Source organism: Oncorhynchus nerka, linkage group LG17 (assembly GCF_034236695.1).
Source record: "Oncorhynchus nerka isolate Pitt River linkage group LG17, Oner_Uvic_2.0, whole genome shotgun sequence".
NCBI classification, from domain to species: Eukaryota; Metazoa; Chordata; class Actinopteri; order Salmoniformes; family Salmonidae; genus Oncorhynchus; species Oncorhynchus nerka.
In genome coordinates this window covers 15,045,613-15,072,352 of record NC_088412.1, presented here as the reverse complement: position 1 = coordinate 15,072,352, position 26,740 = coordinate 15,045,613, and the positions used below count along the sequence as shown (strand labels likewise).

Genomic DNA, 26,740 nt, shown 5'->3' with positions numbered 1-26,740 from the left:
GTTTTTAATGGGGCTTTGTCCATTCTGGATGTTGTATACTGTTCAATGAAACTTCAACCAAAAGATTGAATGAAGTGACCACATTGAATATGTGTTAGACATGACAACGAATGAAAAGGCCTGGGAGAGGTTATTGTGACAAGGTAGGAACCAAAGGTTTGGTCCATGTTTCCCAGTGGATGTTACATTACATGTTTTCTCTTACTGTAGCTAAAATATTCATGCTTTGCTTATTCCACTTTGATTTAAAATATATAGTTGCACAAACATGCTGATCTACACCAGCACTGCTATCAGGCTGTATTAGCTAGCTAGCTACGTTTGCTCTAAGTACATTTAGCTAGCTAGCTGGCAAGCTGGTTAACTAGCGATTAGCATTATTGGCTAAAACTATTTATTTTATCCACAACTTGCTATGAAAAGGAAAAACTAGCAGTTTGCAAACAGGAATTCTATAATGCTCATAGATTTATATTTAATCGTTGTCCCAAAACCAGCAGCATTGACCATGCAGATTGTCATTACAGATGGTTGTTGTGTCTCGTGGTTAGACAAAAACTGCTTTCGTTGAGTGGCGGGGCTTGGTGCATGTGGAAAGAGAGTGGGAGACAGAGGACTCAAGTAGAAAATGGAGGAAACTATATAAAAAAGTAAATTATTTCACACGGCAGAGAGGGTAACACATTTAACAAACCAAACATTGAAATGCCGCTATACAAGGTAACGTCAAAACCTAAACCGGTCCGTGCATCAATACCGGTATATAGTCAAATACGGTATACCGCTCAGACCTAACACACTCACACTTGTAAACCTGAATCGGATTAGACCATCAGACCCCCTGTGCCATTCAGAACTCTGTTTACATTCGCTCCCTCCACCTAGCTAGCGTGAAGAACAGCCTGCCCTTTGTATTTCTGTTCACATGTGTGTCCAAACACATGACTGTGTGTGTGTGCGTACGTCTATAGGTAAAACACACACAGTAGCTCTGTGAAAGCACAGCCCAGTTCCAGAAACTGTAGTTTTTCTTTACAGGGCAATTATCACCAGTCCTGAGGCGGGACTTGGCTCCTGTGCTGACGCCTAATTGGGTGACCGATCAGTTCTATTTCTGGCACTACTTCCTGTCTACCTTGGCACCTCTGTCAGCCACTCAGGGGGTTTGGTGTTGTCGTGGGTTTGATTGATGAGTGTTGGTTTTGGAAACACTCACATGGACAAGGTCCTTGTTGACTTTAGCCACAGTCCAATCCCAACTCTCGGACAGAAATGGCTGAACTAAAGTAGCATTGTGTGCTCTGCTTTCTGCTCTGACCACAAGTTTCACTCTGTCTTACATTTTGAGCCCGCGTCATGATGATTTTCCTGCTTGTTTGAACCGTGTGTTTGTCCTGTGGTTTGCCCTTCTCTCAGATTAGCTTCCTGTCAGTCTGGGTTTAAAACAGGTGCTCGCCAGATGATCACTGTAAGGGTGAGACACAGAGAGGATAGATTGAGAAGGGAATGTGTTATAAGCAGCAAGTGAACTGAAGCATGTTTTTGCTGTATTGGACAGACACAGCTCCACAGAGGAGAGTAGTCAGATTCTCAGTGAGTTGTAGCCTATTTTAACCTTCGCCTTGGCTTTAGGTCTGTATGATGGTAGAACAGTTGATGCCCTGTTTGACCTAAACACACACACACAGTCATTAACCTGGGCCCTCCTCACATAACTGATCTAACACTGGATCTGTGTGATTGGAGGGCAGGCTAACATAATGCAGAGGAAAAGGTACACTTCAATTAGCCTTTAGCCCTATACACCACGGTTCATTCATATGTTGGCCTATCTGTATCTGACGCCTACCTGCTTTGGAGCTTAGCCCAGCGGTTCCTCTGTCTGTTTTCTCCTAAGACTAGAGGTGTGTGTTATCAGCTGGAGGTCAAGAGCAGGGCAGTCATTAGTGATGATGATGGGGGGTCGATAGTTATATCCCTATACATATTTTTAGTCATTTATATTTTTACTGTCGGTAGCGTTAGCTAGAGCTAGTCGGCTGTACCTGTGTAAAAACTGGAGTATTTGTCATCCTATAGCTTGTTCTCCATCTTTATAAATAGTGAGCCAACGTGTTTTCAGAACCTTTTCTTCAAGCTCTGTCTCTCTGGAGCAGACGTACAGTGAGCAATATGTTTGCAACATAAAATCAAAATGACATCCCAGTACCCAGTATCGAATCGCAATACATAAAGAATTGTGAAAATTGCAATACATTGTATCTGCACCTAAGTATCATAATAATATCGTATCGTGAGGTCCCTGGCAATTTCCAGACCTAACGGTCATCTCTCTAAGGTTGTAGAGATGGGGAGAGGCAGACTGTAATAAAACATGAGATGAAGATGCTGTTTTATAACATGTTTTTGCTTCTCAGGATTTGAGCGTCTGTGTTTTGGCGATGCGGAAATGTAGTGTTGTCCTGTCACTGTGTTGTTGCCGCAGAGGGTGACTAGTGACTACAGCTTGGAACATTCAGGACCTGAGGCTCTAGACACCAGAATAATGGTCTCTGAGAATGTGTCTGTGTGTTTGTGTCATGTGTCTGTCATTAGGCTGGTAGCCTTGTGGTTTGAGCGTTGGGCCAGTAAGTGAAATGTTGCTGGATCGAATCCTTGAGCTGAAATCTGTTGTTCTGTTGTTCTGCCCCGGAACAAGGCAGTTAACCCACTGTTCCTCGGTAGGCCGTCATTGTAAATAAGAATTTGTTCTTCACTGACTTGCCTAGTTAAATAAAGGTTAAATATTATTAGATATTTAAAATCTTTGGCAGGCCTGGCCCATTCTACAGTGCCGTAACAGAGCTCAACAAGGGCTGTGTTCTCCTAAACCAACCCTTTCCCAACCCTGGTCCTCCAGTACCTGTCTAGACTGGAGTAACCTAGAGCAGTGTTTCCCAACCCTGGTCCTCTAGTACCTGTGTAGGACTGGAGTAGCCTAGAGCAGTGTTTCCCAACCCTGGTCCTCCAGTACCTGTCTAGACTGGAGTAACCTAGAGCAGTGTTTCCCAACCCTGGTCCTCTGGTACCTGTCTAGACTGGAGTAACCTAGAGCAGTGTTTCCCAACCCTGGTCCTCTAGTACCTGTCTAGACTGGAGTAACCTAGAGCAGTGTTTCCCAACCCTGGTCCTCTAGTACCTGTCTAGACTGGAGTAACCTAGAGCAGTGTTTCCCAACCCTGGTCCTCTGGTACCGGTCTAGACTGGAGTAGCCTAGAGCAGTGTTTCCCAACCCTGGTCCTCTGGTACCTGTCTAGACTGGAGTAACCTAGAGCAGTGTTTCCCAACCCTGGTCCTCTAGTATCTGTCTAGACTGGAGTAACCTAGAGCAGTGTTCCCCAACCCTGGTCCTCTAGTACCTGTCTAGACTGGAGTAACCTAGAGCAGTGTTTCCCAACCCTGGTCCTCTAGTACCTGTCTAGACTGGAGTAACCTAGAGCAGTGTTTCCCAACCCTGGTCCTCCAGTACCCCAACAATACACCGGTTTCATTATAGCCCTGGACAAACACAGCTCATTCAGCTCATTGAGGGCTTGGTGATTAGTTGGCAAGTTGAATCAGGTGTGCTTGTCCAGGGTTACAAAAAATGTGTGCTGTTTGGGGTACACTGTCCTAAACCACGTCACTCCTCCATACTGCATATCCCCTGGCCTAAAACCCTGTATGTCACTCAAATAGAGCTCAATTGGACTTGGCTTGGCAAGCCTCAACACAAGTGACAATGTTTTTTTTGATTACTTGTGTATAAGTGTTTGATAAGGTCCACCATTTAGGCTGAATAATGGCATGGCTATTTTCCTATATTTGCTGATGGGACAGTCATCTGGTGACTGACTGACTGCACCATAGGCTTGAATGTCATTTGCCTTTCCTTGATTCCTCGTGTCCTCTCTTCTTACCACCTCCTCAAAACCCATTGGACTATGAGGTCAGAGGGGAAGGCAATGGGTTTTGAGAAGGAGGTATGAATCAAGAAAATCAATTGAGATTGGCCCCATGTGAAGCACCATAAACTCTCTGGTCTCAGTCTGAGGTGTTGTAAGCCACATGCAAGCAGTGTAACATACTGGATTTGCCCAGTCCTACTGGCCAGTTCAGATAAGGAGGCTGACAGACTGACAGACTCCCTGTCCTTCTCTGCTTTCACCTGGACTTAGCAGTCTGCACTAGACTGTAATGCACAGCTAAGTGTTTGTAGTGTGTGTGCACAGTCCTACCTGGGTCTGGCCAGAGGTGGCTGGGACCAAAAATCGGCCCTTGTATTTCTAACACACCGGACCTTTTATTTATATTATTTTGGAGGGCCCCTTCGGTGGCCACTTTGTTGTTGTTAAATGTCCACATTATTAGCCAGATAATGATAATTTTGCTATAAAAAAAACCTGAGTTACAGGCCCCTGGGCTAAAAGTGGACCAGCCCACCTGGCATTTGCCAGAAATGCCAGATGGCCAGTCCGCCTTTGGAGAGAGAAGAGACAGTTTTGCTGTAACCTTACCTCCACATTTAGATCTGCACCGTCAGCGCGCGCGCACACACACACACTCTCTCCATGAAAACTTGGCCTTTTTGTGGCTGGCTAATGCTGCTGGATGATTCAATGTCATCCTCTCACATCTCCTCTGGCTCCTGCAGTGGGATGAGATGAAGGGTAGTAGACTATGAGTAAGGGTTAGGGGCAGAAACCATAGCTGTGTGCCCCTCCCAAGGGACTCTGGGGACATAAGGCACAGAATAAGGGACACAGGAAGTGCCTGGGTGTATCACTTCCTGTTTATGGAGTTTGTTGCAAGTGAGGGAGAGTGGGGTGGTAGGTAGGCAGGCGGGCAAGTCCTTAAAATGCCTCACATACACAATGTTCTGCCCCTATGGTTTCTCTCCCTCTCTTGCTTACTCACTCTCTTGTTCTCGCACTCTCTCATGCTCTCTTTTTCACCTCATACCCTCACTCTTCAGACTGCTTTCTTTCTATCCACACACTTGCTCTCTATCCCTCTACACACACACACACACATACACCCCTGCCTGCATAGCTGGGTGCTGCAGTGCGCTTGGCAGCTGTACCCCTCATTTGTTTCAGTTATCAGCCATCTGAAGTGGCGCAGCTACCAAGGATGGAGGGAAGGAAAAGTTTGAGGCACAGGAAGCACACTCTTGCACGTACAGACAGTATCGTCATGTCTTCCACCTTCACAGAACAGTGGTTCGCTTCTACTTCCACTCTGAGAGATGATTCATATGAGTCACACACACTGACTGTTTAGGCTAACCTGAGAGGTGGACTGACACAAAGGGGGGCAGAAATTTTGCTGACGACAGCAATGTTCCCGAGGTAACATTCCAATCTGTTATTCCTATTATTTTATTGCTAAGCTGGTGGTCAGGGAAGAAAGGAGAGAATGAAAGGTGACTTTTCAAGACCAACAGCACTGTGCCTATGTAGGTCTCTTCATCACAAGCCCATGGGACCCAAAGCAGTTCCATAGAAACCTAATGAGCGCAATCATTAAATTGGAGCTCATATCCCCTGCCTCCCCAGGAGTCAGCCAGGTGCTGCCAGCCAGCCAGCCAATCACAGGCTTGTTTACACCTGGGCGGCTGGATGAGATCATTGATGTTCCCCCGCTCCCCTGGGTGTTCTAGGCCTAGCAGCTGATCTCATCGGTTCATAAAAAGGATGAGCTCATAGTATCACTTTGTCCCTCACTGTGGGGTAGACGACGTACCCCTTTGATTGGTCTACACTGAGGAACCTAGAGCTTGCCATTTGTCAGAGCATAGACGTCAGCCACTGCTTCCTCCCTTCACCTCACAGAAGGTACTTATTGATTTGACCTCTCACCCCTCCGTTATTCCTCTATTTCCCTATTCGAACATGAATGGGAGCCTCTTTCGCCCACTTCCTCCCTCGCTCATTACGACACCATCTGGGTGTGAAAGTCAGAGAGAAAGAGGCAGGAACATGTGGCTGCACTATTGTTTTTCTGTCTTCTCGATGTTGAACTGCCTGTTTCTGATTTTTGTTGAGTGTTTGTGTGTCTTCAGAGGGAAGGAGGGGAGTGTATGGTGTTTGCCGTTGTGAGATGGTCAGGGTGTGTCTGGTCTCTCTGCCAACAGTGCCCTCCAGGAGGAAAACGTGCAGCTTGGTCCTGGATTCCATCATAACATTCTCCTCTCTGTCTAAACACTCGCCATAACACTGTTACAATCTGTTATGTATAGGGCCCTCAGCTTTCCCTGATCTGTTTACATTGTGAAGGAACAAGGAAATACTCGGGGCCCTAGTTAAGTTCTTGCACCACAAGTCATCTGCCACATTTCAGTAATTCTTGAGAGGTTTGTTCAACAGGTTAGTGAGTTGAGTGTGATTTTCCCTGACAGACAGGCATGTACTGCAGTACATTGAGTCGTATTAATTCCTCATGGCTAATGGACAGACATCTCATTAGCACTGGTATGACATTCTTTTGACAGAAGAAGTTTGGCTCATAAGTTGAACTATAGATTTTGACATCCCGGTAGTTGTGTCGGTAGCAGGTTAGCTGTTGTTTTGCTAGTTGTAGCAGGCTAGTAGCTCTTGTTGCTATAGTAGTTGTAGCAGGCTAGTAGCTCTTATTGCTATGGTAGTTGTAGCAGGCTAGTAGCTCTTGTTGCTGTGGTGGTTGTAGCAGGCTAGTCGCTCTTGTTGCTGTGGTAGTTGTAGCAGGCTAGTAGCTCTTGTTGCTGTGGTAGTTGTAGCAGGCTAGTAGCTCTTGTTGCTGTGGTAGTTGTAGCAGGCTAGTAGCTCTTGTTGCTATGGTGGTTGTAGCAGGCTAGTAGCTCTTGTTGCTATGGTGGTTGTAGCAGGCTAGTCGCTCTTGTTGCTGTGGTATTTGTAGTAGGCTAGTAGCTCTTGTTGCTGTGGTAGTTGTAGCAGGCTAGTAGCTCTTGTTGCTGTGGTAGTTGTAGCAGGCTAGTAGCTAAATGTTGTTGTGTTAGCTATAGCAGATGAAGGGTAATGGTTGCATCATGTTTCTCTCCCCAGGCTGCTGTAGTGTCTCAGGGGAGATCTAAAGCTTCTCTGCTGTTTTTGTCGAGTCTGAAGGAAGGTAGTATATTTGATGACCTATACTACTTTATACAGACCGATCTTGATGTTCCTATTGGGCAGTTTTTCAGCTGGCCTTGCATTCTCTTCTCTGACTTTTCCTGTCTGAACAAGCAGTTGTTGTTTTGAAGATGAGCACACACATCTCTCCTAACTATTGGCGCGTGTGTTTGTCCCCTAATTCTCTCCAGGCATTGATGATCAGCATCATGCTCATCAAGTAGTTACAGATGTCTTTTTACTAGTCTGGCTGCTACCTAACGCAAAGTCCTCCTGACTTCAGAGTGTGGAAAGGCTCTTTGATGAAACAGCCCCAATGAGATGTTGGGCTCCTGAGTGGCGCAGCGGTCTAAGGCATGCATCTCAGTGCTAGAGTTGTCACTACAGATCTTGGTTCGATTCCAGGCCGTGTCACAACTGGCCGTGATTGGGAGTCCCATAGGTAGGCACACAATTGGCCCAGCGTTGGCCGGGTTAGGGTTTGGCTGGGGTAGGCCATCATTATAAATAAGAGTTTGTTCTTAAAGGACTTGCCTAGTTAAATAGCCCTGTGCTAAAATTGAGCTTAGGCTACATATCTCTGTTTGGCCAACTTTCCAGGGAGGTGGGCCTTTTAACCTCTCAATGTCTCCCTCTTTTTCTCTCGCTCTCACGCTTTATTTTTTATTTCTTCGTTTTGCTCTCTCGCTCTCTTCCTCTGCATGTTTGTCGTTGTTTTTGGTCACATGAACCATGAGAATGGCTATATCAAGCAGACTTTGCACAACATATCGAGAAATAGACAGTTGGGGGGGGTTTGTAATAAATGTAGATGTTTTGGACACAACACGTGACTGCGGTCAGTTGAATGTGAACAACGTTTGCAGGAGATAGTATCAGTCCTGAAAACAAGGGGGTGTGACATTTTGATTAACTTGAAGATTACTCTTCACGTTCAGACTCTTTGATGTATGAGATGTTTCTCATTTCTCACACATTCTTTCAGTTTCTCCCGTCGCGCTGTCCGTTTCTCCCGTCGCGCTGTCCGTTTCTCCTGTCGCGCTGTCCGTTTCTCCTGTCGCGCTGTCCGTTTCTCCCGTCGCGCTGTCCGTTTCTCCTGTCGCGCTGTCAGTTTCTCCCGTCGTGCTGTCAGTTTCTCCCGTCGTGCTGTCCGTTTCTCCCGTCCTGCTGTCCTGCTGTCCATTTCTCCCGTCGTGCTGTCCTTTTCTCCCGTCCTGCTGTCCGTTTCTCCCGTCGTGCTGTCAGTTTCTCCCGTCCTGCTGTCCTGCTGTCCATTTCTCCCGTCGTGCTGTCAGTTTCTCCCGTCGTGCTGTCAGTTTCTCCCGTCGTGCTGTCAGTTTCTCCCGTCCTGCTGTCCATTTCTCGCGTCATGCTGTCCGTTTCTCCCCTCATGCTGCTTAACCCTCCTCTCTCTGCCTCTTACTTTATTACTCCTTACTAACATTGACCTGTTTACTTTTTCACTCTACGTAGGAGAACTGACATTGGTTGTGTAGCCCCAGTAACTCTGACCTGGCAGTGAGTCAGTTTGTCTCTCTCTGTCCACCAGGTTTACTGCTCCATGAAAAGACCACTCTGTTCCCGCTGCATCCCACTGGCCTGTCCCCTGTCCACACGCACGTCCTGAGCAAATATGGGTGGCGCCGGCTACCATCTCTCTCTCCCTCCATCCTTTTCCTTTACACAGTCCTGCTTCCCTCTATCTACCCCTCCACCTTTCCTTCCTTCACACAGTCTCCCTCTGTCCGTCTGGCTTCCTGAGAAAACATTAGTGGTGACAGGACAGGGTGTGGGACAGTCTACCTAGTACCTACCTTTTCCCTCCTGACCTTGCACAAAGTCCTCCTCTCTTTTCCTCAACTCTCCCGCCTCCCTCTCCTCATCTCTTACACAAGCCTCCTCTCTCCCTTCCGTTCCTCCCTCCTTACCTCGCTCGTTAGTCCTCCCGCCATTGCTCCATCGCATGTCCCTCATCCCTAGCCCAACTGCTACACCAAGCCCTTCTCTTTTCCACTCCTCCCTCCATCTCTCCCTCATTGCATCCCTCTACCTCTACAGTCTCCCCTTTTCACTCTATCATGTCCAATGATGATACGAAGAGTGATGACGATAGTGGTGATGATGATGGGCGATAGTGGTGTTCTACTAAGCTACACCAGTCTTCAGATGTCTGTTCTAATGCCCGGCCTTCTGTCTGGTAGTCTGTAGTTCACCTGCTCCTGGCTCTGTTAGATTCGTTCAGGCTTCACTGGTTTCAATCGTAGTGTGATGCTGCATCTGGAGAAAGTTACAGCAGCAGCTTTTAAAGGCAAGTCTGTCTCACTTCCTGTGTCATTTTAGATCATAGTTTTTTGATACTACTTTTCTGTACATAGTAACCGTGATATGGAGCCAGCAGTATCTCTCTCTGTGAATTGATGCTGCAGCGTAGAGCTGTGAAAGTAGTGGGTTAGGTTCAGGTTTCAGGAAACTGAGTTCACCCACGCATCACAAACACAAACATCCTTCAGCATCTACGCCCTCGTTATATAAATATACTAGGAAATGGAGAATGGGAAAAATATAACTCTGAAGTTATAAGCGTCTGTCAGGGTCTGTGCATAGACATTTGCCTGTAGGTGGCGCTATTGTTCCTAAAGACAACACTGGCCTCTGAATGGAACATTCATGGTGAAACAGTGCTGGCATGCTTGGTGCAGTAAGTCTGCAGCCTCCTGGTGAAACAGTGCTGTCATGCTTGGTGCAGTAAGTCTGCAGCCTCCTGGTGAAACAGTGCTGTCATGCTTGGTGCAGTAAGTCTGTACCCTCATGGTCGCCAAATGTCTCAAGATCAGTTTCTGTTTATGCTAATATGATCATCTGGTTTTGTCGTCAGGGTTACTGGTTCCTATCATATTATTTCTGATAAAAGAACATTCGTCTCCTTGCTGTTTTCAAGAGCGCTTCTGAGAAATGGGAAGACTGTGGCATTGGGGAACCACTCCCTCGAACAGAACACCAGGAGTGACACACATACACTGCTCCTCGGGCAAGAGAAGGAATAACAATGTAAAGTATTTTAAAGACTAGCTAAATCTTCCTCCCCTTTCTGTCATAACTCTGTTGCCAGATCTGTACTTCTGTAACTCCCCTTTCCTTCCACTGATAAAAGCCTGGTACTGTTAGTATGACTTGACCTCAGACCAGCCACAAACAGACAGACTCCCTCCTCCAGTCATAGACAACAGGAACGTGACTCACAGCAACAGTGCACACCTGTGTTGACTGGCTGGCGCTGGGCTGGGACATCTGGTGTCATGTGAACATGACTACCTGTACATCCTACCTGTCTGAGGAGATTAAGGTCAAAGCAGTGTTTTTTGTTTGACGGGAGGTATTTGGAGTTTTCTGTTGCAAAATGGCTGTGGTTGTGTAACCCAGAGGTGCTACACGTTGATAGTGGATGAGTCAGAAGTAGATCAATAGAGCAGATCCAGGATCAGTCAAGCTGACCCCCATCATAAGTAACCTCAAACAGGGCTCTAAAATGCAACTAAATATTTGTCTGTGCCCGTGGAGTGTTCATTTGGGAGCACCAGTGCAAACTTTTTTAAATTAAAAAAGTAAAAATAAACACATTTGTTGTAACGCTAAATCTTTGCTGTACCGTTGTTTTGTTAGCATCATGCTTGTACCATTTATACAACGAAAACTGCTTGTTTCTAGACCAAACTGTTCAAAGGATCTGACCCATATTACAGGCGCAACCCATATCATAGGGTTGCAATTTACATTCAGAAACCAGGTCACTGGCCGTTCTAAAATGAGCCACATTTGTTTCACACTTTGTTCAGTCATGTTTGTTAACTAACTAGATAGCCAGCTTAACTACCTGGTAACTTCAACAGTATATCCAGCTTAACTACCTGGTAACTTCAACAGTATATCCAGCTTAACTACCTGGTAACTTTACCACTATATCCAGCATGACCACCTGGTAACTTTACCACTATATCCAGTAGAGGTCGACCGATAATGATTTTTCAACGCCGATACCGAATATTGGAGGACCAAAAATAGCCGATACTGATTAATCGGCCGATTTAAAAATAAAAAAATTACAAAAATGATATATATATATATGTATATATATCTGTGTATTAAAAAAATAATACGAATATTTTTTTATATATATATTTTTACAATTATTTATTTGTAATAATGACAATTACAACAATACTGAATAAACACTTATTTTAACTTAATATAATACATCAAAATGAATTTAGCTTCAAATAAATAATGAAACGTGTTCAATTTGGTTTAAATAATGCAAAAACAAAGTGTTGGAGAAGAAAGTAAAAGTGCAATATGTGCCATGTAAAAAAGCTAACGTTTAAGTTCCTTGCTCAGAACATGAGAACATATGAAAGCTGGTGGTTTCTTTTAACATGAGTCAATATTCCCAGGTAAGAAGTTTTAGGTTGTAGTTATTATAGGAATTATAGGACTATTTCTCTCTATAGAGCCAAAATTCTTACTGGTTGGTAGGTGATCAAATACTTATGTCATGCAATAAAATGCTAATTAATTACAAAAAAATCATACAATGTGATTTTCTGGATTTTTGTTTTAGATTCCGTCTCTCACAGTTGAAGTGTACCTATGATAAAAATTACAGACCTCTACATGCTTTGTAAGTAGGAAAACCTGCCAAATCGGCAGTGTATCAAATACTTGTTTTCCCCACTGTATGTGACGTAAACACCATTCCTATTCATAATATCATTGATAACAATAATGCAATCCAATGACAGTTTATTTAACTTTTATTTAGACAGGCTAGCACACATATCACAATGACTGAGTCTATGGGTAACGCTAGTTAGCATTGGCTCCTGAAACTACCTCCAACTTCCTTCATACTGGACACAGAGACGTTTAAAATGGTATCCACCAGTTCATATGACTCTGGGGAAGTAGTTAAAGGGCCTCCTTGCCAAAAGCCTGATGTATCCTTTAAACAATGTAATGCATCTCAATAGGAAAATAGTGATTTTACATCATATTCCACAAATTACTTTTTAATTTCAATGACAGATATTTATATCAACATGTTAGCTTCATATTAAACAAATCTATTTAACGGTTACATATTAGTTGTACATATTAGGGCACGACATGCTTCAGATATATACTATAGGAATTCTTAGCTACATCCTATTTTCTGGTGCTCCTAAATTTGATGTTGCGCTCCTAGCTTTTTTAAAGTTGTGTGCACCAGTGCTACCAATTATATTTTGTTTAATTTAGAGCCCTGACCTCAATGTATTAACAGGAACTTTACATCTCATAACTGACAGGAGGCTTGGGTTAACTGCCAATGTCAGAGACAGACAGGCAATGAACCTGACCTGTGTTAGTTTTGGCTCTCATTCCAGAGATTGACCCCCTCTGATTCCAAAGGTTGACTCCCCCAGTACATTCCATCCTTACATCTTGCAGTATACTTTTTGGGCAACCTGACCAAATTCACATAGAAATGTGAGTGATAGATCTCATTCTCATTGAAAGCAAGTCTTAAGAAGCAGTAGATCTGTTCTATATGTGCTTATTCTATGCTTCCTGTTATGTTTTGTTTTGCCTGTTTTGTTTTTGTACAACGGCTTCAAACAGCTGAAAATACTATATTTTTAGTTATGGAAAATATATTTCACAGCGGTTTAGATGGTACAATGATTCTCTACAGTATGTCGGGAGTCTAGTGGTTAGAGCGTTGGGCCAGTAACCGAAAGGTTGCTGGATCAAATCCCCAACTGACAAGGTAAAAATCTGTCGTTCTGCCCCTGAGCAAGGCAGTTAACCCACTGTTCCCCGGGTGCCGAAGGCATGGATGTCAATTAAGGCAGCCCCCTCACCTCTCTAATTCAGAGGGGTTGGGTTAAATGCGGAAGACTCATTTCATTTGAATGCATTCAGTTGTACAACTAACTAGGTATCCCCCCTTTACTTGCTTGTTTTGTCACACAAATTGAAATTAGACTAACTATTTGAATTTTAGCAACCAGGAAATGGCGGTGCGATTTCTCCATAGTGCACCTTTGAACTTTCTTGACCCTTATAAAGACCATCTCATAAATGACCATCTGACCTCAGACCAGTGTCCTGGTGGCCACTTGTGCCCCTGACCCTGCAGTGCAGCTCTCGTTCCAACTTCTCACCTGAAACACAGCCTGTATTCTCTCCACACAGAGAAGAGGTTGAGGAAGATAAGATAGGCCTGAGTGATGATGGAGAGAGAGGTTAGAACAAGATAATAAAAAAAATAAGGTGAAGAGAGAGGGTGAAAACCCCTTGGGAGGAAATGGAGACAGCAAGGTGAGTTATGGGCTGGATGTTCTGGCTGAGGCAGCACATTGAGGCCTCCTCTGTCTGTGGAATGTAGGGAGGACAGTACAGAACGCTGAGCCAGGGCATGCTGTGACAACCTCCCCGCTCCTACTGCACACACTCACTCCTCTCCTCTTTTAATCCACTCCCTCTCTCCTCCTTCACTCTCTCTGTTTTGTATTAACCCTCTTGTCACTTTTCATTCCTCATTCACTTCCCCTCAACCACTGTCCATCTCTTCTCTCTCGCTGTCCTCTTCTCATCCCCTTCCATCCTCTTCTCCTTCCTGTCCTCTAACTCTTCATCCTCCCTTCCCATCCTGTTCCACCTCATCTGATCCAGTTAATACAAACTGTAGCTATGTAGATAGAAACAGACGGAGGGAGGTCTGGTAGTTCTCATTCACTCTGGCTCCATCTTGTCGTTGGCTCCATCGTGTCGTTGCCCCCTTTCTCCTTCATCAGTCAGAACTCAAACCATTATTTACATTTGAGTCATTTATCAGACGCTCTTATCCAAAGCGACTTACAGCTTCCCCTTCCTTTTCCACTCATACATCCTCTTTCAGAGCCAGCAAGAATGGTTTGACATTTCAGTTTTTGTTGGTGATTTTAATGGGGCTATGAATGTGGTTGTAATTATGTAATTGTCTTTAATGTCACAGTTAGTTGTTGAATGTTGAAGAGGTTTTAATGTTTCTACTCTGGGAACGTACACCATCCAAAGTAAATAAACAACTTTTGCGATGGATCCATGTTCTTAGAAATGATATCGTATTCTCCCCACCCTTTCTCTCCGTCTGTCTCTCTATGTTTTGTCTTTCCTTTGTTTAGCCAGGCTGTGTGTAGAGCGAGGGATGACATGTTGGTGCAAGCAGCCCTTCCCCAGCTGGAATGCAGGGCTTGAGGTAGAGTATATGGAGGGAAAATAATGGATACGGGCCCCCAAGTGGCCTGCAAAAGAGCAACATGGAGAGGTGAAGGGATACGGGCCCCCAAGTGGTCTGTAAAAGAGCAACATGGAGAGGTGAAGGGATACGGGCCCCCAAGTGGCCTGCAAAAGAGCAACATGGAGAGGTGAAGGAATACGGGCCCCCAAGTGGTCTGCAAAAGAGCAACATGGAGAGGTGAAGGAATACGGGCCCCCAAGTGGTCTGTAAAAGACAGACCAACATGGAGAGGTGAAGGAATACGGGCCCCCAAGTGGTCTGTAAAAGACAGACCAACATGGAGAGGTGAAGGAATACGGGCCCCCAAGTGGCCTGTAAAAGACAGACCAACATGGAGAGGTGAAGGAATACGGGCCCCCAAGTGGCCTGCAAAAGACAGACCAACATGGAGAGGTGAAGGGATACGGGCCCCCAAGTGGTCTGTAAAAGACAGACCAACATGGTGAGGTGAAGGAATACGGGCCCCCAAGTGGCCTGCAAAAGACAGACCAACATGGAGAGGTGAAGGGATACGGGCCCCCAAGTGGTCTGTAAAAGACAGACCAACATGGTGAGGTGAAGGAATATGGGCCCCCAAGTGGCCTGCAAAAGACAGACCAACATGGAGAGGTGAAGGGATACGGGCCCCCAAGTGGCCTGCAAAAGACAGACCAACATGGTGAGGTGAAGGAATACAGGGGAAAGAGTAGATGTGTGTAAAATGCTATGTTTTAGAAATGATACACCTGTATAGTCAATGAATTAATTACCTACCTTGAGGTCAAAATGTTTTGTGATGGCAAATTACAATTTGTCGTTACCCATAAGCCCCTCATTTAACCAACATCTTTGGGGTAGTGGGTTGAGCAAGTTAAGCAAACAAGATTTGACCTGTCAGTCAGCGCAAAGGTACACTTCCATTGATTTGCTACTTTACTGTGTTTGCTAACACGTTCTCTTGTCCAGATTTGCCTTGCACAGACCATACACACACACCCACCTGACACAAGGTACACACACACTACTCTCTCTCATATACACACACACTACTCCCACCAAGTCCACAGTCCACACACCGCACCCAAATTCTGCCAGTCCATTGGTCAATGCACCAGTCACTCAAGGTGATTCTACAGTGCCTTTGGCTATATTGTGGGGTTGACGGGGTGGGCTGAGCTTTTGCCAGGCCCGTGGCGTATCTACTGCTGTGTGATTTATCTGTTGCTGGCTGAGTCTGTGTTTTCTTGGTGTTAAAAAGGTGGAAGGTCCGTTCACTGACTTTCACACCCAACCCGTTGGACCAGCCAACGCTGCAAATTGTATCGGAACAGACAACAGGAAGTAGCTTTTAGTTTTGAACACCATGAACGAACTAGCTTCAAGTTTTGGCCGACAAAATGTAATGACCGCCACAGCCCTAGTGAAAATGGATGAATGTTTTCTCATAGTTATTTTAAATAGCTTACTACATAATTGTACAATTTCGCCCCCCCCCCCCCCCCAAGATTAGAGAAAATGTGTAAAATCACCAGGATTTCAGCAACAACAACAAAACATATTCAAGAGACATGACTGTTTCTCAATGTAATGATAGTATGAAATGATTGTTATTTACTTGTGTAGTAAATTTGCAGTGTAAACTTTTACATTTTAATCATTTAGTAGAAGCTATTTTACAGAGCGACATACAGAAGTGCAGTGAGAGCAATACATTTTCATGAAAATCATACTGGTCCCCTGTGGGCAACCCTGTCGTTTCAAGCACCCCGCTCTACCAACTGAGCTACAAATGATTTAGAATTATGTTGCAGCATCCCGACCATCCGCTCGGACAACAATCGTCCCGTGGCTGAATCTAGTTGTCTACCTCTGGCCTACTAATTGACTAGTTTCTTCACTGACTTTGACTGTTTTCTCTACAGTGACGGACATACCACCAAGCCCTTTTCTGGTCACTGTGACGTTTGCCTACATTTTTTTAATTAATGGCATTTTTCCATACCGCCTTTTTTTTTTATCTCGCTTGCATTCTCTCTCGAGTTGGATGATAGATATCAATAGATGGTTGATTGAGCAACAGTAATCCGATTTAGACTATACCTCACTCCAAAGTCCTTCCTGGAGAAACGAGTCAACAGACCTGGCCATTGACGTCAGTGTTTAGAGCAACCTTTTTACTCAATTCTTTCTTCTTACTCCTCCTTTCCCCTTCCTCGTGTGTTTTTATTTAATATGGGCCTCAAAGCAGGACACTGTGGTTTGCTGGGAAGCTGTCTTTGACGGTGTAAGTAGTCTAGAAGTTGCCCATCTGAAACTGGGTCAGATATCTTCTCACCACCCTATTGGTTAGTTTATATTTTTTATTTAACCTTTATTTAACTAGGCAAGTCAGTTAAGAACTAATTCTTATTGGCAATGACGGCCTACACCGGCCAAACCCGGACGACGCTGTGACAATTATGGGACTCCCAATCACGGCCGGTTGTGATACAGCCTGGATTCGAACCAGGATGTTTGTAGTGATGCCTCTAGCACTGAGATGCAGTGCCTTAGACCGCTGCGCCACTCAGGAGCCCACTGTCCCCACTGAATGATTCAGAATGTGATTTAGGCCGTATGAGTCCTATGGCGTGACATGTTTAGGAAGAAGAACTTAGCATGTCAAACAAAGGATTGTTTATACCAATCCAGTGACATTTAGTTAATGTTTAGTGTTTGTTATACAGAATAGGATTTATGCAAGTGCAATGTTTAGCCTAGATGTGTGTTTCTTCCATGGAATTTAGTTAATGGCTGAGAACGTGAGATAATGTTTATAGCCTGAGATAAAACCAGGTGACCGAGGTGAGTGATGTCTTGTAGCTTCTTGGCAGCTTCTTCCCAGACGTCAACAGTAGCTAAGAATCATGTTTATTTGTAAGAATGTAAGAATGATGTTTATTTGTGTGAAGGATTACAACCTGTAGGCTGGATCTGTAGTCAGTGGTTTGATTTCTACCTGTAAGGCTCTATATGAGGTTGGGTTACATAGGACAGTGGTTCCCAAACTGTGGGGCGCAAATATCACATGAATACACATTAGACATGGCAAAATGTACAGAATTGAAAATTTGATTTAAAACTGCAAAATGTTCTTTGCACCACATGACAAAATGTGTAGAATTGCAGGAAATAATCTTTAAATCTGCTAAATTCACTCCACCAACGAGTGGCGTGAACAGTGTAAGGCTCTATATGAGGTTCTAATAGTTGATCTAATAGTTGTAAGCTAATCTATGGAAATTTCCATTCCATTCACCACCTCAAGTACGTAGGGCCTGAAGCCAGGTAGGACTGTTGACTCATGGCCCTAGTGTCGCTCTCACTACTGTTGCTTTCTCTCAATTCAATTCAAAGCTTTATTGGCATGGGAAACATATGTTAACATTGCCAAAGCAAGTGAAGTAGATAATTAACAGAAGTGAAATAATTTTTATTGTTGAACAGTAAACGTAACTTCTGTGAGTGTAATTTCACCACCTACCCCGGTCTCTGTCTTCACCCCCTCTCTTTCTCTCTCTCCTTCACTCTGTTCCCCTCTCTCACCCCTTTCTCTCTGTTCGGTATAGCCCAGAGCCAGGCAGAGCCAGGCAGAGGCAGGCAGAGGTTAGAAATAGCTCCTGGGAAAAGTCTCTACCCTGTTTTGGCCTCTTTCCCCTCTCTCCTTCCCCTTCTCTCTCTTTCTACTCACCACAGCAGAAGCCACTCAAAGCGAGGCTCTGGATCACCAGAGCTCCACCCCCCAGCCACCCTCCCCTCTCCCCCAGAGTGAGCGCTGTGCTTGGGCCAGACGGGGAGACGTGCCTAAAGGCGTCCGTATGCTTCCCATCCGAAACAGTTTGTACATATATTATGATGACATTTTGGGACGTTGTTTGTTTTGGTGTCCGGCATGGTTTTTTTCAGCTGTTCGTGCGCACATTTTTTTCTCTCGGGGCAAGCCAAAGTCAGTAGCCAAAGTCTATGCCCCTTCGTTGGTGATTGGTCAACAGTAGGGATTCTTCATTGAAGTGTTTGTCATTCAATGAGAGACTAATCGTTTTCATGCACATTTTTTCACTTGAGGAATACTGCACCAAACATCTTAGATGTGAAATTGTGAAGCGGAAGTCTTCTAAGGGATTATGTGAGCTAGCTGACCTGACGCCTTGAGAGGAGTTGTGCTGGCTGAGTGTGCAGATGGACCTGTACAGGGCCCTATCAGACCACCTCTCTCACTCTCAGAAAGTCACAGAAACACACACAAATAGATAGCAACTCACAGCTGTCACGAACCGGCTCAAAAGCCCGTAACAAAGGGAGACAACGTGGAGATAAGGAGTAACAAAATATATATTTATTAACTAAAGCAACTAAGGAAAATATACAATGGTGTGTGTAATCAGTAATCAGTAGTGTAAGTGAGTGTTTTGCATGCATGAATGTGATAATGCAGGGTGTTGAAAGGTGCCAATGCAAACAAACAAAAAGTCACCAAGAACCACAACACAATCTACAAAGGTGTCTGCATGGAGAGAGTCTCCTCCATGAATGTGGAAGAGGTCTATTTATCCTGGGAGACACCTGGCCCAGGTGTTTCCCATGTAGCTGACGACCCTCCCAACTCCGCCCACCGGCATCCTAATAAAGAAACAAGAACAAAGACAGAATACGGCAGACAAGAGTGGGAGGGTCGTCACACAGCGCATAAACACGCAGGGGCTCTCTCTTGCAAACACACACGCGTATAAAAATTGACTGGTGGAAATGGAATTGACCCTGACACACAATGATTGGAGCCCAGACCCTGACATACTGACACTTACACACTGACTGTGACACACACACACACACACACACACACACACACACATTGGGAGTGATCTGGGCTCCAGAGGTCCCCCAGATTACTGTGTCTTTGAGTGTCCATGCTACAGTAGTCCGCTGTAGCTGCAACCCCACCGGTCCAGCCTGAGAGGGGGGGACAGGGAGAGAGACTAGGGCCCATATTCACATAGCATCTCTTGAGTAGGAGATTTAGATCATAATGAATGACATTATATGGATGGGGGGGCTGATCGTAGATTAGCACTATGAGATACTTTAATGGATACCAGTCCTGGCCAGAGAAAGGGGAGAATTGAGAGAAAGAGATGGGTTCAGAAGAGAAAAAAAGAAAGAAAGAAAGCAAGGGAGAATGAAAGATGGTGAGAGACGTGTCTGAGGAAAGTAGGGAGAGAACGGTTTGTTGTATTCCTTTTAACTCATGATCATTTGTCATAACCTGACCTTCCTCCTTCTCACTGCCTTTTACTGTAGTAGGCCTATTTCAAGATTGCTTTTCTACTGTCTTTGTACTCAAAGTTGAGGATCAATATCAACCAAGTCTACATTGTCATGCCTCTATGAACTAGACCTCAGACTTTGGCCCAAACTATTAAAAACACCAACTCCCGTGTTCACACTCATTCCTGAAAGGTTGCTGGATCGAATCCCCAAGCTGACAAGGTAAAAATGTGTCATTCTGCCCCTGAGCAAGGCAGTTAACCCACTGTTCCCTGGGCGCTGAAGATGTGGATGTTGATTAAGGCAGCCCCCCGCATCTCTCTCATTCAGAGGGGTTGGGTTAAATGCGTAAGACACATTTCAGTTGAATACATTCAGTTGTACAACTGATTAGGTATCCCCTTTTCCATGATTGGAGGTTTGCCTCACCGTCTCTCACCAGTAACACCAGCAGCCCTGTTGTGGTAAAGCACCGTCTCTCACCACCAGCCCTGTTGTGGTAAAGCACCGTCTCTCACCAGCAGCCCTGTTGTGGTAAAGCACCGTCTCTCACCAGCAGCCCTGTTGTGGTAAAGCACCGTCTCTCACCAGCAGCCCTGTTGTGGTAAAGCACCGTCTCTCACCACCAGCCCTGTTGTGGTAAAGCACCGTCTCTCACCACCAGCCCTGTTGTGGCAAAGCACCGTCTCTCACCAGCAGCCCTGTTGTGGTAAAGCACCGTCTCTCACCACCAGCCCTGTTGTGGCAAAGCACCGTCTCTCACCACCAGCCCTGTTGTGGCAAAGCACCGTCTCTCACCACCAGCCCTGTTGTGGCAAAGCACCGTGTCTCACCACCAGCCCTGTTGTGGTAAAGCACCGTCTCTCACCACCAGCCCTGTTGTGAAGTCAAGTAGCTACATGTCCATCTACTGCTCGTCTCCCGGCCTCATAGTTTAGTTCCAAGTGAGGTTCAGCCAGACACAAGAATGTGGCCTTATCGTCTCAACATGTAGCCTATTAAACGCACTCAGCACGTTCTTCTGGCGTTGGGCCTCTCAATGCAACGAACCTGTCTGGTGAGATTATTGGAGGCCTGTGGAACATAAATCAGACAGCTAACCTATCTAGGTGAGATGACTGGAGGCCTGTGGAACATAAATCAGACAGCTAGCATGGCATTAGTCATGTAAACACCGTACACTGATTATCATAATCAGTCAAAATCGAAGTATGCATGATCTGCTCAGAAAATCAGGTTTTTAATCGATCTTTCGAATTATTAGGAGATACATTTTTACGATATAGACCATTTTAGATTTTGTGGCTATGGTAACTAGTGACAACCGTGGGTCACCTCTACATAATAAGGCTGTGACGTAAGTATTGTGTGGGTTCTTTTTTCGCACTCCGAGGACTCTCCTCTCCACGGATTGGCTGCAAGTGGAGAAGGGGGCTGGCAGTTGCGAAAGCCACATACGTTTCTCTTCAGGTCTCATGTACAGTGAAAGTTAAAGTGTTTAATTTTGGAGCCTCATCCGAGAGCGACGGAGTCGATAAAGTTTTTAAACGTTTTTCCATTCAAGTATGGTCGGAGATTACTGTTCTATTTCAGGCGAAAATACGGATATGCACTCACAGAGGAACGCAAAAAGCGGATTAAGTTGTAAAATGGTTCTTCAGGCGGTGGGCAAAGTTTTAAGGTAAAATAACAATATGTTTGAATGTCAGGTTTAAATGGTTTATATTCATCATACTTGTTGCGAGCCTTCTCCATAATGTGAAGACAAGGCAACAGTGGGCTCGCGACGGTACGCATGACAGCAGCATGCTTGGTTTATGGTGGAACTTTCCATGGGACAGCAAAAGGAACTTTCACCGTCTGATTTGGGAAATATCATTTTGTTGTAAAAAAATGATCTGCTAAGCATATACTTGACGTTTTAGATTTATTTCGGATTTTTAAAACGTTGGAGTACAGTTTGGATAAAATATGCACAAAGTAGGCTATCGACTAGACACGATTCCGTAGTAGTAGCAGCAACAGTGTTTTCTAGCCATGTTGTGTGTCACGGCCAAAATGTTAGAAGTAGATAGCCAATACCTTCATTTTCATATCGGTTAAAGGTCGTCTCTGAATCCGTTCTTGGTTTGATCCGTGGCAGCAGAAATTGGATGCGCAAACATGTAGATTTACAGACTGGTATCAAAGATTAGACGTAACATAGTAAAAGTAAACCCGGGACAATTCAATTATCTTACGTTTGGTATGGTTACTTAAGGCAAAAACAAAAGGAGGGTGGTTGTTCGGGCGTAAAACGCGAACGTCTAGCAATCCACAGGTTGCAAGATAATCCATCCACCTGAAAGGTGTGGCATATCAAGAAACTGATTAAACGGCAACATCATTACACAGGTGCAGGTTTTGCTGGAGACATTAAAAGGACACTCTAAAATGTGCTGTTTTGTCACAACACAATGCCACAGATGTCGCAAGTTTTTAGGGGGCATGCAATTGACATGCTGACTACAGGAATGTGTTAATTGCTTTACCATAAGTTGCATCCAACTTTGTTTTAGAAAATGTTAAAGTACGTCCATCTGGACTCACAACTGCAGCTCTTCATGGATGAATCCTGGTTTCAATTGTACGGGGCAGACTGCGTGTATGGCGTCGTGTGGGTGAGCGGTTTGCTGATGTCAACATTGTGAACAGAGTGGGGTTGTGGTATGGGCAGGCATAAGCTAAGAACAATGAACACAATAGCGTTTCATCTATGGCAATGTGATACTGTGACGAGATCCTGAGGCCCATTGTCTTACCATTAATTCACCGCCACCACCTCATATTTGAGCATGATAATGCACAGCCCCATGTCACAGTGTTCTGTACACAATTCCTGGAATCTGAAAATGTCCCAGTTCTTCCATGGCCTGCATACCCACCAGACATGTCACCCGTTGAGCATGTGTGGGATGCTCTGGATTGACTTGTACAGCAGCGTGTTCCATTTCCTGGCAATATCCAGCAACTTTGCTCAGCCATTGAAGAGGAGCAGGACAACATTCTACAGGCCACAATCAACAGCCTGACCAACTCTATGTGAAGATATGTCGTGCTGCATGAGGCAAATGGTGGTCACACCAGATACTAACTTTTAAAAAAATAATGTTTTATCCATGCCCCTACCTTTTTTAAGGTATTTGTGACCAACAGATGCATTCCCAGTCATGTGAAATTCATTCCCAGTCATGTGAAATTCCCAGTCATGTGAAATTCTTAGATTAGGGCCTAATTAATCTATTTCAATTGACTGATTTCCTTATATGAACTGTAACTCGGTAAATTCTTTGAAATTCTTGCACGTTGCGTTTTTTTGTTCAGTGTACTTACTATTTTTTAAAGCTATTTTGCAACTCCTTAGCATGTTATCTAACCTTAGCCCTTTAACCTAACCCCTAGCCTAGGAAATGTTATCATTAGCCACCTAGCTAGTGTTATCCCCAACCAATTGGAATTTGCAACATATCATACGTTTTGGAAATTCGTAATACTCTACATAGTATGTGGACACCCCTTCTAAATAGTGGATTTGGCTATTTCAGCTACACCTGTTGCTGACCGGTGTATAAAATCGAGAACACAGCCATGCAATCTCCACAGACAAATATTGGCGCTAGAATGGCCTTACTGAAGAAGTCAGTGACTTTCAACGTGTTACTGTCATAGGATGCCACCTTTCCAACAAGTCATTTAAAATTTCTTCCCTGCTAGTGCTGCCCCGGTCAACTGTAAGTGTCTGTATAGTGGATCATATGAAATGGGTGCTGGACATCCACAAATTTAATGCATACGAAACTTAACATATACTATGGATTGTCTTGGTTTACGTACAGAATAATACGAAATGTTCTGAGACCACGTTGCAGACAGTTTTATGAAGTCTGGCACTGAACATCTAGATACTTTTAGAAACGCAAATGTGCTGTCAACTTTCCCACTGCAAAGCTATACTTGCATAAGCCTAATTATACTGTTTTCTCCTTGCAATATTCTTCACAGCTCAGAATTTAAAAAGGAAATTGCTGTCTGTGTTCAGTTGTAATTATTACAGGCTTATTTAACTCTCCAGTTCCGTGTTAGGCTACCTCTGACTAGTGAATTGCTGCTATGTGGCAAAACCCCCTAAGCTTTACATGGCTTCCAGCACTCAGCGACTTCACGACAGATCTCCACAGCAAGACTGAACAAGAATGAGAGCAATGTGATACGCCTCCTCAACCGCTGTAAATAATTAAAGCCTCCGTTTTATTCAAACACTGCATATTTAGAGGTGTTTTAGATTGAAATACCATAAACTCATTTCATTCTCTAAACATTACAACAGCACTTATACATGCACTGTTACACAAAGCATGTTTTTTTGAGGTTGCCTGTTTCAGCACTGCATACTAAGACATAACCCAGTAATGGCTAAGACATAACTCAGACTTAACGTTTTGAAAATAAACAAATTCGCTGGTTCCATTTTTGCAAAGAGTTATGGGAAATTAGAATCCCATTGTCTTAACCTTTTATCTTCAACCTAGCCTAAAATCAGAAAACTCTTTTATAAACACCAAAATAGGCCGTAATTTGGACTCGCTGGCCAAGTATTTTGCCTCGTCAACGTAGTCAGTTTAAATCTTGTGGCCCTAACCATGGGCCCTGTCAGTGTGGCCCTAACCATGGGCCCTGTCTGTGTGGCCTTTCCGTGTAAAGTCTTTGAGAGACATAATGAGGCTAATCCTTCTTGGGACAGAGTGGCCACACTGACATGCTGGCTGGTTTCTCTCTTAAGTTTCCCCTCTTACCTCCACCTCCATCACAGGAGTTTTTTCAACCAGCACAAAGGGCAAAAGCCTGGAAACACATAGTCCTAATAATGGCTTTTTTTGGGGTCCTCCAATAATCGGTATCGGTGTTAAAATCATAATCGGTCGACCTCAAATCAACTATATTCACTAAGCTTGTCTGCATTAAGCACACTGTTACCAAAAAGTTACCAAAATCCCTCATTTGTTTAGGAAAAACATTCCCTCAGCCATTGCTCTCTTTGTGATGCATGTATGCATCGCATGCACGTGACCAATAGGGCCTGATCTATAGCATATCATAATCACATCAAAAAATTGGTTATAGCAAACTCTGAACACTGTAACAGCTAAATGGATGCAGAGGACGTGACAAACACCAAACGGGAATGTTTAGGCAACTGGTTGCGTGAGTGCTGCGTGCATATTATGTGTGCCAAACGGGCTGTTAAATTACAATATACTTTTTCTGACAGTGTGGAACAATGTAAACAACACTAAACAAATGATCAGCTTCGCAGAGAGTGTTACGCATTTATCACAGAAAAGACTAAAAACAGTCGCATTCATTTGTGAATGCAATTTCCGAAATGAAACGGTTTATTTTTTTGTTTAAGCTAATTGTTCAAAGCTTGCTTTATTTGATTTTAAAACTAAAATGCTTGATTTGCATTTCAAATCATGAATGACTCGTATGCTGTGTGATGACATGAATGAATGATGGGTTGATACAGTAGCCTGTCTGGAATATAGGCCTCAGTAAGTTACAGGATGTGCTCTTAGTTTTACAGCTCAATGGTGGTTATTCAAGGCTGCGATACTAAGCCTACTAATGATAATGACATTACTTTTTAAAAGTATGATGATAATAATGAGAACAAGAAAAAGGAGCGTTTTTCGGGCGATTTGGAACATTGTAAGCGACACTAAATACATGAAATAATACCAGAGATCCTGTCCTAACGGATAAAAAGTTTAAGGCCTTTATTACAGCAAAGCAAAGATTTAAAAACAGCCCAGTTTGTGAAATTGTTTGCATGACATGTCGTTCCATGAGGCTTGGTGCTCACGGAATCAGGAGGCTATTAAACAAACACTCAAACAGGCAACAGAAGCAGGATCTGTCTTATTTCTATAAATAGATCATTTATAAAGCCAGGCACATTTAACAGTTAGGCTATTGATTATACACCTAATTAATTTGGGGTTTACTCCCTCTTCACTTTACTTAGAGAAAACAGCCTTTGCCTTATTGTCTATTACTCGTTCTGCTGCTGCCTCCGCTGCATTCTTCTCAACACCAAAATGCTGGTTAACATTGCAATTATGCACATAGCAACATGTTCTAGGAAAAGGTGCAAATTCAACAGCGTTCTGATCTTTCAGAACCGTGGACAGCGACCACTATCCAATGCGGGAGAAAGCGCATTTGTTATAAAATAATTTTTATTAGTGTTGCATAATTGTTCTTATGTAATATAACCATATACAATTTCAGTAGCACATGTCTTAGAGTACCATCCCCACGTCCACAATGGATTAGTCCACTCAGACATGCACGAATCAGACTGGTCTCTTGTACACTCTATATATAGATTTTGTTGTTGTTTTCACTACTGCTCAACTGAAGAAATCTCGGTCGACCAACAGCCAATCAACCAGTGGACTAAATGGGGTCAGCCCTACATTACTGTAGCGGATAACACAATCTGTAAAACCTAACGGGTAACGACAAGTTCTTCATACCCTTGCCTAACTTAATTTACTTTAGAATACCACAGCGATTTGAAATTGGTTGATGCATGTGGCCTACCAACACGTACCGCCTTTAAAGGTTTGCTTTTATGAGCTTCAAGGGGATTTTCCAGTGACGTTTGAGGAAGAGGAACAAAATGGTTATATGAAGTTAATAAGTAGGCCTACAGTATGCCTAGTTCTCAGCTCACAGGGAAGAAAACACCATTACCCAACCTTGTTTCCTCAATAGTGAAACGGCTGAATATAGAGGCAGGTTACATGGAGGTTGAAGTGGGTAAATTCATGTTGAGATGTATGGGTTAGGATAACTAGGGCCTGTGAGAAGACTGCACAATGAAATCCTGACTTTGTTTGAGTGCATGAAAAATCCCTCTATGTAATCACTGATATGACTGGATCGGTGAACAAGGTGTGGCGAAAACCTT

The 26,740-nt window shown here is 44.0% G+C and overlaps 1 protein-coding gene across 4 annotated transcripts in view; it reads left to right on the top strand.

Annotated features, from left to right (window-relative positions):
* The window catches only part of LOC115144760 (MOB kinase activator 2-like), a 105,596-nt gene that overhangs the window by 60,613 nt on the left and 18,243 nt on the right, over positions 1-26,740 (top strand). The window contains exon 1 of one of the 4 annotated variants that reach the window (XM_029685806.2): positions 21,163-21,406. The exons of the other annotated variants lie outside the window; for them this stretch is intronic. Coding sequence (XP_029541666.1) covers positions 21,291-21,406 — 116 coding nt within the window. The 5' untranslated portion in view covers positions 21,163-21,290. Of the gene's footprint in view, positions 1-21,162; positions 21,407-26,740 lie in introns of those variants that run through there. 4 annotated transcript variants of the gene reach the window in all.